General features: G+C 44.0%; 1 protein-coding gene across 1 annotated transcript; it reads right to left on the reverse strand.

Moving 5' to 3' along the window:
* Window positions 1-4,030: 4,030 nt before the first annotated feature.
* On the reverse strand, window positions 4,031-12,614 carry Pdcd-5 (programmed cell death 5). The gene is made up of 5 exons (XM_077686599.1): window positions 12,414-12,614; window positions 11,832-11,940; window positions 8,377-8,468; window positions 7,092-7,163; window positions 4,031-4,146 (listed from the first exon to the last, which is right to left on the reverse strand). Exons 1-5 carry the CDS (start codon window positions 12,477-12,479, stop codon window positions 4,102-4,104), a joined length of 384 nt encoding a protein of 127 aa, XP_077542725.1. The 5' UTR covers window positions 12,480-12,614; the 3' UTR covers window positions 4,031-4,101.
* Window positions 12,615-13,109: the final 495 nt, after the last annotated feature.

A 13,109-nucleotide genomic window follows, 5' to 3' on the forward strand; every position in this document is an offset into this window, starting at 1 on the left:
CTTGGGGACAGCTTTGGGGCGCCCGCTGTTTGAGAACCTTCGTCTCTTCCGAACGCCAGGTGATTTTTTTTTTCGCCTCCGCTGATGCGCCGCCACTTGCGTCCGAACTGAATTGTGTGATTTTGAGCACTGCGGCTGCGGAAACTGTGGTTAGCGTGACCGAACTGGCCAAGCTCAGTTTGCGTTAACCATCGTTAGCGACGTAACCGCAGTTTCGTCTGTCGTATAACGCAGCAAACTGCGGTTTTGTCTAACCGCGCTTTTCCTTAACCGTGGTTAACTGTGCCCGTGTAACTAGCTCTCCATTCCCAGGCTGCAGGCTCTGCAGTGACCACTTTACTGACAACTGTTTTGACAGAACGGGCGCACGAACTCGGCTACAGCCTGACGCCGTGCCCACGTTGTTTTCTTTCTAGCATAAATCCCTAGCATAAGTTTCTAGCATAAATCCCGTTAGAGCTGCGTCGTCTCTTCTCAAACCAAGACCCAAGTGACATTTTCGTTCTCCTTTGCAATTAAATTCTGCTTCATATTAACGTCCCATATTTCGGAATAGCATAAGTTGCGATGTGTACAGCCAAAATGCAATAAAGTGAGAACAAAAACATCCCCCTCGCGAGGGGCACGATCAAATGCAGAGCATTTCCGCGGGGGGGCGTGCCTGCAAGTCTTATGGATTACGTATTGGTTGTTGTTGTTGTAATTGTTGTCTTCCAGCGTAGACATTGTCGATGAAGTCGATGGTGAAACGTGCCGTGAACCCCCCGCCGCGGCTATTACGCAACGTGGAGAGGCTACGACGCAACGTGGCGCGGCTATGACGCAACACAATCCACTTGAATCCAACCCAATCCAAATCCAATCCAATCCAATCCAATCGAATCCAATCCAATGCCCTTCGCGAGAGTACAGTGCGAGAGAGTGTTATAGCGCCGAAATCGCGCCACCACATGAACGCGAACCGAACGCGGCGAGAGAGGGTGTTGCGAGCGGAGAGAAGGCGAGGAGGACGCGGGGGAGAGGGCGCACCTGTGGCCGACGGTTGAATGAGTCAAGGATATAAGGCGCGTGCGTAACCTTCCATTCTGTGTCGGCTGCGTGGAGCAGTCGGTAAAGTGCCGTGTACCTTGCGTTCCGCCCGCAGAGTCGTGGGATCGAAACCTGGCGCCGGAAGGTATTATTTCTTTATATAGTGTAGGGTGCGGACTACGTAACGATGCGGACTACGGACGCCAACGCGGGTGACATCGTGAGTTACTAAAATGCTCTGCATTTAAAATGCCAAAATGCACCAATGGGGACGCTTATCAGCGGGTGAGAAGCGTAGCAGACGCCTGACTTCCGGGACGAGCCGTTGAACTTCCGGTGGCCGTGCGCGCGCCCGGCCGCGACAGCGGCGAAGCGCCATCCAGCAACTAAGTGGAGATCAGTGAGAAACTCTATGGCTGCGGCGTGGCCTCCGCGATGCCTCCGCGATTTGCTGCCGGCGGCGCAGGCGCCGCGTTGCTGCGCCGCCGGTAGTGGCCGGTAGCCGATCGCGGAGGCCACGGCTGCAGCGGCTGCGGCTACCGCGCCTCGACAGGCAGCGCCACATTTTCCCTGGTGTCATCGGTGCGCAAGGGAGCCACGCGCGGCCGAACCTTAGCTACAGTGTACTAGAAGCACTAGAAGTACCTTAGCCGGGGATGTTCAGGCTTCAGCGCGCCTGCGGCGTGCGCGGCGCGTTTTCGCGAGAAGAAAACGCTCCATGCGGTTCCATGGTGCACCACGCTTTCGTGGCGCATCATGAAAGCCGGTGAAAAGTGTGTAAGCATGGCATCTATTAGTTTATCAAAAAAAGAAAAAAAAAAAGAAATAGATTATCTGGATGCGAACTTGCCACGTGCGTAACAAAATGCACCCCTTGACCTTGTCATTTTTCTTTGTGCTTTGAGCATGTTCACGCATGCGTCCTTCCTGTATATCTTTTGATGTGTGTAGTAAAAATTTCAGTTGACGTCTAGCGCTTGTCCTGTGTGGTCTCTACTTTTGTCCTGTCTTTACCGCGCTACTTAACCATGTTTTACACATCCTCTGAAGGCATGTTAACAGCGGTATAATAACCTCATTAATTTTGCCTTGGTCAATTCAATTTTATCACTTGTGCTGAACCAGCTGAACAAATACATTACACACACTACAAGACACGTGAAAATTACATGTACAACAGTACATTACATACCTTAACACGAGCTTATTAACAATACATTGCACTACATACATTATTACTTCAGTCAATTCGATCTTCTGCTTAATTTGATTAAACTCACCACTGTTAAATTAACCAGAATCAATTGTATGCTGATTTTTTTTAACAATTTATGCACTCTTTAATTATCAGTCCTCAGACAGCCTGTAAACAGCCAAAGATGTGTACTATTCCTGTGATGACTCCGTTGTAAGGGGTTGCCTGCGGACTATCCTCGTGCTCATGCCTAGGGCTCAACATACAATACTGCCAGCTGCTCCACTGCCATCATTTGACACCATTCTGCAAAGCTTCTACTAATTACTCTTGAACTTGTAATTACTTAGAACAGGGTCTCCCCTATTTTGCTCTGCTTGTGGCACTCAATTTAATTCTTATGCAAATTGCAGCCCCGTAATTTTAGATTGATTTTTAGGTGCTGGTAGGATAAAAACATGTCTTTGTTTTGCTCTTGCTATCATAGTCTCGAAGAACTGCAATTGTGCATCAGCTGTACATGTAATTTGAATGCAACCGTGTGTACCAGTGTAATGACTATATTCTTTCCCCCACTGATTCTGAACACACCACAAATAAAAAGAAAATGTTTCTGTGCACGTAACGAACATGCAGCTATAAATTCAGCTTTCTAGCACTTTCAAAACATCAATGCTCCCTTATGAAAACATGAAAACTATCTGTCCCCACATGCTGCACTCCTTGGCAAAACATTTGCTGCCCTAGCAGCAAGAGGGGCCTATCGACTGTCGAAAATATTTTGTTAAAAAAAGAAAAAAGACCACCATTTTTTTTGTTTGCATAGTTTTTCTTTAAAATGAAGCCCAAACATGGCATTTCTCTCGACAGAGTGAACTAATTTTGAAGATATCACCCAGATAAAAAACAAAATATTTTGTAAAGTACATGCCGACACGGAGGAAGCTTTGAATGAGCTGGGCTTGTCACTGAAATTTAAAGAACTAAGGGCCCACTGCAATGCGAATTTATTAAACAGACTTGATAACTAAATGCAAGAAATACTCTTAGCTCACAAGCACATTGGTGCTGCAGCTCCAGTGTCACAGTGGCGCAACCTAAATACGCTTCTTTTACCGTATTTTCCAGTGTATAAGCCGCAGTTTTTTTCTGAAATTTTCGTTGGTGCATCTTATCTACCGGTGCAACTTATGTATGGAATTCATTTGGTACGCAGCAGCTGCACGTGGTCCGCGCTCGAAAAGGTGCCTGTGCGCTGCGTGATGTCAGTGCACGTTAAGAGACACAGCTCTATGGTTTTAATGAATGAATTATCTTTTAGCAAGTCGGAGGAAGAAGGCTTTGATGGTTTTGCCTAAACGCAGTCTAAGTACGTGCCATCTGTGTGTATCAATAAATTATTTTTGAGAAGTTAGCTCTGTCTAGACTTTGGACGGTATATGCACGTCTAGCACTGCTTACCGGGGGATGCGTTCAGAGGCGGCGGCCGCCGAAACCATGTACTTTCGCTGAACTTTCTACGAACTGACCCTCTGCGGGTTTACCTGATTAACAAGTGCGTTTTGTACACACTTATACACCGGTGCGACTTATGTACTTTTTTTTTTCCAAATAACTGCCGTTTTGAGGGGGGTGCGACTTATAGAACGGAAAATACGGTAATTATGCTGGGGTATCACTGAAAAATAAAAAACTGCATTCTTGTGGCGTGACCTCATTAAATTTGCCATGCACAAATGGAAAAGAGCCAAGTATGCATAAAAAGCAATCGCATGTTACAATAAAAAACAACTTGAAAACTATGAGTTCTCTGGGACCATTTAATATTACCGAGATGAGCTGATTTTGGTTCTTTTACAAAACACTTGCATCTTGCCTCAGTACTCATCATCCGAGTCCATGCCAGCCCTGCGACGGTCAAACTGCAAATACAAAGGCCATGTTCTTTACATCACAATAAAAACACACAAAAACCAACAGAGCAAACAAAATAGAGTTGGCATGAGTAAATTTTGCTTGTGTTAAAACTGAGTTGAAATATTTTATTAGGGGTGTGATCAAAGGGACAATGAAAACAACACAACTTTGCTTCTACAGTAGAATAACAAACATGCCTAGTTTAACACAAATGAAGCATAGATAGGTATGCAACACCTAGAGGCATTTTCCGTGCTTCACAGAATGATGCCACCAGGACCTACACAAATCGGCTGGTGCTGTTTGAAACAAAACACATTAATGAGGACATGGTACCACTTTTGTGTGGCTCTTGTAACAGAGTGTCTTGAAAGCACCGCAAACTCTACTCTGGCCATGTGTAATCAAAAGTCAAAGAAATAGTATCAGAAATTCAGAACATCTTTTTTCTCAATGCAACACTGAATGTTAAGTAATACCCCTGTCACACGGCAGATTTAATGACATTTAGAGCAAATGTCATTCGCTCTAAATGTCATTAATTCAGCGCTACACGAGAATACCGAACAACATTTGAAGCAAATGACATTTAGCGGCTGACTGAGGTCCCAGACCTCAGCTAGCGGCCAAATGAGTAGCCTCGACAGCAGTGGTGTGCCACTAGAGAAGAAAGTTCAGTAATAAACCAAAGAAGACTGTTTCTAAAAAGTGTTAGCAAACTTATATTTTCCCCTTCATGTTGTTTTCCTTGTACTAAGTACTAACAAAAAAGAAAATCTTGTCCCCAATGCGCGCGCTACCCTGGTACGGATTTTTTGCAGACTTGTCTCGGCTTGTGATGTCTACTGATGTCACCTAAACCGGTGATTGTCTTATTTTTATTTTTTTAAATAATCCTTTATTATGGTTTAAAAAGATATAATCTATGAAAACACTGTAGATGCACTCGAAATATAATTTTGCAGTTATGCGAGCTCGCTAATTGTCACCACTATCACTCCCAAATGGCATTTGTTTCGCCATGTAGACCCGCGCAGCCAAACCGAATGTCATTAACAGCTAATGTCATTCACTTTGAATGACATTAGATTTGTCGTGTGACAGGGGTGTTACAATGATGAACCTAAATGATGGTAAGCTGGAGGTTCATTGTCTGAAACAAGCAAGGTACCTGCGGTCACACCATTCCAGAGGCAACAGAGGTGAAACACTCCTCTAGGCTTTACTAGGTAAATTTTAAATTCCTGCCAGATGTCTATTAATGTCTGCAATGTAATGCCAGACATGTAATGTCATCAGCATACTGACCAGCCATTTGTAACGTGTAGAATTAAGGGCCCCGTTTCCCAGAAAAGCTGGTGGTGACAGCGCTGACTGTGAGCGAAAAACCCCGTAGCAGCACCTTGCGGTGCCCACTGAAATTTCCAGGGTCATAAGGCGTTGCGCTAACAGATGGAATGAAGGCAGAGGCAGGTTTTCATGGGATGCGAACAGGGCTTGATAATGCTATAACATTCCACACCTGAAAGCGAAGCCCAAGCACACTGAAAATTTTTATCTGCTGTCCCACGTACACCAAAAAGAAATTTCAGCATGAAATGGAGGTTAGGAAGAGAGCAAGTAATCTGAAATCCGCCCTCCAAAATGCAAATTTCTTTGGAATGAAAGCACTGTTTTCCACAGAACAACAAAACTTTAGTGAGAAATGTCACCCGATCTTTCGAATTAAGCCAATTTGCCTGCCCTTATCTAATTAATTGGTTTTGTGCTTGCTTTCAAAATTCAATAGTTTCGCATTAGAAAAAAAAAAACAAAACAAAAAAAAAACTGCACAGCATGACGTGTAACAAATGTGACAAGGATATTCACCAGCACGGTGACACAGTGAGCAAAATTAATGCAGCAACCGGGAACACATGTTAAGCTGGCGCGTGTATAGGCTATTTTTTCCTCCTCAAGGAGCTGTTTACAAACATGCTATGCAATCAGGTGGCAATGCAACTACTTCCAGTGACTGTAACTGCCCCCCAATTTCTTCCGCTTCCCCTAGTGTGCACTACAGAGGCAAGCTAAGGTTTAGAAATGAGACCACTGTGAGTGACATCCACTAGCATTGTCTTAAATATTCCTTTACAGGCTCTTATATCTAAGGAAGGTTATACATAAAGGTCGTTTACATGGATGCGGCAGTACCGCAGTGAATTTCCTAGCGCATTTGGTTAACACGATGCTCTTGTGTTTACATGTAGCGCATCAGCTGCCGTTCCAGGGCTGCAAAACACCTGCTCGCTCTCCTCTGAGACGGTTTCCGCTTTCCTCCCGCACAGTGCGCCCCAACCTACTTCCGCCTGCCGCACTAGCAAGATGCGACTCCCTAGCGCATTGGTCCCGTCTACATGAATGTGATGCGCTCAAAAAACGAATACGATGTGCTACTGCTGCATTCATGTAAACACACCTATAGAAGGTTACCAGTAACAGCCTGTTCCTATCTGCTTGAACTAAGTAACTGGAATAATAGCAACATGGAAATTAATCGTTTTGGTTTTCTTTTTTTATGTAACGAGGCCTCACGTTTGCTGGCACCTAATCGTGTCACACGTCAGACACATCCATGTTAGCCAGACGTATTTCAGGTTTCATACTTGTCTTTTGCATAGCAGGTTTGGCAGGGAGTCTGAGGAAGCATTTCCAGTGAAAATTCCCTGCACTGTACAGGCACATCCGTGACGGATGCACCCCTAACGGGAAAACCACTGAATTGCTCAGTGTACACCAAATTGTGGCAAAGCTCACTACACTGGCCACATCTGTAAAACTGAGCTCACTAAGCAGCTGATACTGTAATTCAGCTGAATGGCCAAGTATTTCACTCAATCCTGTCGTGCAGTGACTGACCCATTTGCGGATAAAAGGCATGCAAAGGCGGTTATGACTCTAGGGCACCCACCTTCACAGTGGTCTTCTTCTGTGTCTGCTCGCTGACCCTTTCCAGTAAGCTGATAAGATTAGACTCCTGAAGCTGCAATATTGAGAAGGTCACTTTTAGATTTAAACCTGTCCACACTTCAAGCCAGTACGAAATATGCACAGGATTCTAATTCAATTATTTTATCAAAAGCAAGACAGTCATCAGAATCTATATGCTGGACATATATGAAATTACTGCTCATTTAAAGGAACACTGAAGCACACTTGAAAGTAGAAAATAAACTTGCCAGATCATGATTACACGTTCATGGACACATCACAGGAATATGACTTTTTCATAAACAGCAGAAAGCTCAGAATTACACTGCAAGGTTTGTAACCCCTTTTTTGAGCTTATTTTAAATCACTGCCACACTTTTGCATCCTCATTGTGTTTACGCATCACAAAGCAAAGATCTCTGCTAAAAGGCAGCCTTTTCCCCACACACTTCCAGTGATGAGCGAGCATCACCCTGGCCTTATCAACTGGCTTCGCAAACACTGGCACTCTTAGTGTTGCCTACAGCTCACTTACGTGCAATCATGTTTGTCTATGGTTTAGCCTTCACTTAACACATCTCAGAAACTTTGAAGCATTCACGCTAGTTGACAAATGCATCGACTACTGCAGCCATATCAGGCAGCTCTAGAGCAAAGCAGCTCACCACGAAAATACACTCCACATATTCAGCAGAGCATGTATTGCTTTTTTTTCTGCAATAAAGTTGCCCTGGAATCAATAAGACCTTCAATCCAACTATGCAGCACAGCATAGCATATGCTTTTTTTTCTTTTCTGGTGTTAAAATGCATGGAGAAATTGCGAAAAAAAGCTCATAAGCAATGTCGCGAGCACCAATCCTGAATGATTAATAGCAGAACTTTGGTACTTTGAACTATTGGCACCACTCTGTTGAAATAGAAGCATAAACTGGAAGCGGAATGATATCTTCGCTGATTAGAAAACAGGGGGTACCATCCCGGGCAGGTACTGCCATAACTTGCACAGCATTACAAATGACATGTGGGAGAAGGAAAAAAAAATTTTTTTTTGCTTAGGAATTCCTGTGGAGGCGATTACACAAACTGTGCTTTGCTGGGCCTTATGCACTCCAAAACGTAGGTGCAAGGTGCTTCAAGGTCCTTTTAAAAGCATCAAGGAGCATCAAAAGTCTCTCTCAAGCAAAGAATATACTGCTAGTTATGATGCGGCACAAACAACCTGATCCCAAGGAAGGTGCCAATGTAGACAGTGAGATAACGTACCTTGCTCTGGATCTGTCCCATCTGAACCATTCTCATTATCATGTTTTCCACAAGGGCAGCTTTTTCAGGCTTGGCCACAGCAATAGTGTTCACTGTAAACAAGATATTCATCAATTTCCCACATGTTAAATTGCCAAATATGCATGAAACCCAACAAGCATCTGCTTTCAATTCATTTGGCATATTTAGCCACAGAAGTCTACTATAACACATGCCAGAGGTTTTATGTTTTCACTAAAAGCATGCTTTTAACACTGGCAAGAGTAACAAAATCAAATGCTTAGAAATTATGTGTTTTTCAATATTGTAGCAAAGCTTCTTATATATTGTTTATACAATTCAAGTCTATTCCACATCTAGAAGAAAACATTGCTATAAGCCAAGTATCGACACTTATGCACATGTAAAGAAATTATTGATGTACAGATGCAAACGTCTTCCCTTTCTTAAGTCACACAAAAACAAACAACTGTTAGCTGCAAATAAACAAACATGAACTTGCAACTTTAAACAGCCTGTGGAAAAATACACACAGTAAATGGCCCACCTACACACAGATATCTTACCAATGAACTTGGTAATGGTAAAGTAAGAAAAACTGGACCGCCAAAGTCAGCAGCTCATTCAATGTACAGTTAAACCTGGATGTAACGAAGTTGACAAAAGTTTGCTATTTTTCATTACCTACAGGTTTTTGTTACATGCAGGCTTCGAGTTAATGCTCGTGTGAGTGAAGCAAAAATGAAACCATAATGCTAGACATTAGTGAAGGTGAACTCGCCCTTCAAGGATTTATTTTAAAGTGAAAAACTGCGAGAGCTGCGCCTGCTGCTTTCGCACAAGCTTAGGGACTAAATGGCGCTCCAAAAAGGCAAGGTCACTTACCCCCATATTTACAAACGTAACGTAAGCATAACTTTTGTCGTATGCTGAAAGGGCGCCTTTTTCCGCTCTTTTCTGCACTGAAAAGTTTTGAGAGGGAGCTAGCTGGAGTACTGTACCGGGCGGCGACACTCTCCTCTCTCGCCGGCGATGACGGTACTTAAAATTGTGAGCTGCTCGTCTTGAAAAGACAAAACTCTTCGTTTTCTGGCAGCAGAACTCATCACTGACGAACTGATACCCCACATAGCAGTGGAGACACTCGATTACATGCCGACAGGCAGGCCTAGCACCTCAACACTTAATGGGACAGACAACCTAATTTTGTCAAATATATGCTCTCTCTCACAAATGAAAGAGCATCCTTTAAAACACCTCAGCGCAAAATGGTTTTGCTGATAATGCCCTAGAACTTCTTAAATCAAAATTTTTAGAACTGCGAGCCGTATGTGTCCTCCCAAAAATAATGTTCACAACCATGACATACAGTAGCACGGCAACATACTTTTGCCTGTATAGATGAAAAGCGGTATTTAAAAACTTGTCCCCAGCTAAAAAAATAGTGAATTGCAGATTTTCTTAATACTTTATGTGTTTGCTTATTCACTAGACAATTTTGCACGGAGGCGCCATCTGTTGAGATGAGCGATAGGTAGAATGGTCGGCAGTTCGATTCTTCCCGGGTGTGTCCTTTCTTTTTTTAAGCTGGCATTGGTGTATTTGGAAACTGAAAACGAATATTTCAGCAGAAGAAACACCCTTTCAGCAGAAGAAACACCCCTGACTCAGGCAGAATCTTCAAATTTACAACACAAGTGGGAAGCTCCTTCACTCGGTCTGTTTACTGAACGCTGCCGTTGACTCTGGACTGGGCATGGAGGTTCAGTTAGCCACACTGAGAGCAACGCAGTGGCGGGTGGCATGTGTTTAATATTTTCAAAATAATGTTTAAAAATACATATACAATTTAAACTTATACAAATACTTGTGTTAAAAGGTTTTCAATAGGTGAATAAACGTTTCAGCTGTTTCAGTAGCTGCAAGGTTGGCAGGTCACATGACCGAGATACATATTGTAGTGTCAAGTTTCTACATTACGAACCGCCACTGTTTAGATTTCGGAAAGCTTTGTGCCAAATTAAAATTATTTCTGCCACTTTGTTTATAAACTGGTTGTGGTGACCTCACTATATAAAACGCTGGCTTTCATACGAGCTAGAGAACATATACACGACAAAAACCAGTTGTCTGTCCCTTCAAGTCCTGAGCTGACTGCACTCACACATGGAAACGCACGGTAGTTTGCGGAGAAGTGTTGCGGTGAAGTTTGTGCCTTGCTACCTGGTGTGGCGTCATGCTACACAATCAAACCCACAAGTAGCTGCTACGTTAACCACGAAATGTGGCACTAGCCGCTCCATTCATAATCCTCATCATCATCATGACGAATTTCGTTTTTAGGCAATTCCAAACGTTTTCATAGCGGCTGGCTACACACAGTATGGCTGGTATTCACTAAATTAGTGCAATTCTCCAGCCGATTCTTCAGTAAAAGTGGAAAAAAAAAAGACTGGTCAACTTTGCGACTTCATTACATCAAGGTTAACTACCGCACGACTTTGCTACATAGAGGTCGCAAACACGTGGGCTTCAATAGGGGTGGCAAAGGGGAATGAAAAAACTTCATGAAATCCAGGAATTCATTACACAGAGATTCGTTACATACAGGTTTAACTGTATACATACTATGCATGTTGTGTGAAGCACGAAGTTGTTTTATGTCAACAACCAACTATTCACAGGATTGAGACGTACACCTGCAAGCTGTGCTCCGCTGGTATGATTATTCTTGTGCACAATTTAAATTTTCTAATTTTGGGGGTTTCACAGGCCAGGGCTACACATGGGCATGAGACAGCGTAGTGAAGGGCTCCGGGTTAATTGTGACAACCAGGAGATCCTTAATGTGGGCCGAAATATTGACGCAAGGGCGGCTTAAGCTGCTTATGCACAGTTAATGACAGCTCGTGTTATCAGAATGCGCAGAGCACTAGTTTGAGCTATCATTATGTGGCAAGTTGTAGGTTGCTGTCCACTATTTATGGGACCCAAAGCCATGCAGCATGCACAACAGTTTTTACCTGCATCTCAGGTGTATTACGTGCAGCAGCACACTTGCACTAACATGTCAATGAGGTTCTACTGTATATCGCTTTTCATGATAAATGCACACATAAAAAGTCTTGCGGATGTCCGTACTTTGATAACCATATTCGTAAATGATAAGCATGCAGCGTGGTAACACTGAAATCGCGCTTTTCCGTCGCTCACACCGTCACTCATGTGGTTGCCTCGGTGAGCGACGGGGACAAGCAACTGTGGAACTCCGTCGCGTTGCTAGCAATAATCACTCCATGTGGTTACCGCTGTAGAGGTTGTAACGACTACTAAAAAATGGGTGCACGAAGCAACTACCATCATGATGAAATGCAGGTGCTGTAGCACCAGAGAACAGCACTAGTACTGTACCAGTTGCATCGACATAAACACATTATGGCAAAAAAGAATCTCACGTCGGGCTCTTGCCTCCTGAGTCAATGCTTGGCTTAAGATTTGGTTTTTGAAGTCCTCGGCCTTTGCCTTCTGTTCAGCTTCACGGTCTGCATTTGGAGGCCCATTCCCCTGGGGAAAAACAGAACATAACAGCTAGCGTAAATGTACACCACAAGATAACATTTTAGCTTGCGAGCCTTCAGCCTATACAAACCTCAATCACCAAATAAAAAAAGCACGCCACTGTAACAGCGGAAGGCGTTACTACCCTTCAGTAGCGCACACAAAATAACAAAACTCGTTCAAGTATAAGCACAGACCAATGCACGTGTTCTGGCGGAGCCTGCTAGGGCGCCAACAACAGTGCGCACAAAAGCAGGACACTGTGATATCGAATGCACAGGATATATTTTTCTCCAAGACGTGCTCGGTATTTCGGCTCTCCACCAAGATTCCAGATCACCGCCGGCAGAGCGACGCGATCATAGTAACATTTCGGTGAAATTCAATACGCCCCGCTGCCACCAGCGGCGGAATTTCAAACGTCCGCTTAGCTTGCATCACTTCGGAGGGTACAAAAGAATGTAGGTAAAGTCACTCACGGCTAGTTCCTTCTGAATATTGCCGAGGCGTCTAGCCCGTATGGCTGCTAACTCTTCATCTTCCATTTTTTGCTGTACCTGTCACTGCGAGCTACCTCCGCTTCCTTTCAGCTCATTTGAGTTTGCAGGTTCACCAGAGTTCACACCACACCTACGACCCTACGATTGCTGCGCGTACTGCCTACTGGATTGCCATGGAAGCCGGATTGGCCGGATTCTGGATTTTGCTTGCTAGATGAAGAACTTTCCCCCATGCTTTCCCCCATGATGGGTGCCGCGGTGCCGCCACCTTAACCATGGCGTCCAAACCACTCAAATGCCTTTACTTCCAGCAAAACCTTTCTTTGCTTCAGCCCTTACAGCTTTCGCGACAAAATTAAAACTCTAAAAACTCATTCAAACAAGCATTTCAAAGATCGCGGCACTTGGTGAAGCGTTTGGACGGCGGGCAGAGGAACTCAACGTTACGTCGGGAGTACAGTGTTCTAGTAGTTGGGAGGAGCTTTTGTAAAACCGAGATCCAGGGTCGGAAAATTTTCTGCCACTGTCAGTATATTAAAGGTAATCTATTAACTCGATGGCAGTACATTAGCTGGATTCTATGGTTCGTTTTATTCTCGAATTTACCTGGTAACCAAGATGGCGCCAAGAAGAGTCTTTTTGATCGGCTTTCATTTTTCGCGTGGACGAAAGCCA

Source organism: Haemaphysalis longicornis, unplaced genomic scaffold, assembly GCF_048455015.1.
Source record: "Haemaphysalis longicornis isolate Haplotype H1 unplaced genomic scaffold, Haemaphysalis longicornis Haplotype H1 scaffold_1, whole genome shotgun sequence".
Taxonomy (NCBI): Eukaryota; Metazoa; Arthropoda; class Arachnida; order Ixodida; family Ixodidae; genus Haemaphysalis; species Haemaphysalis longicornis.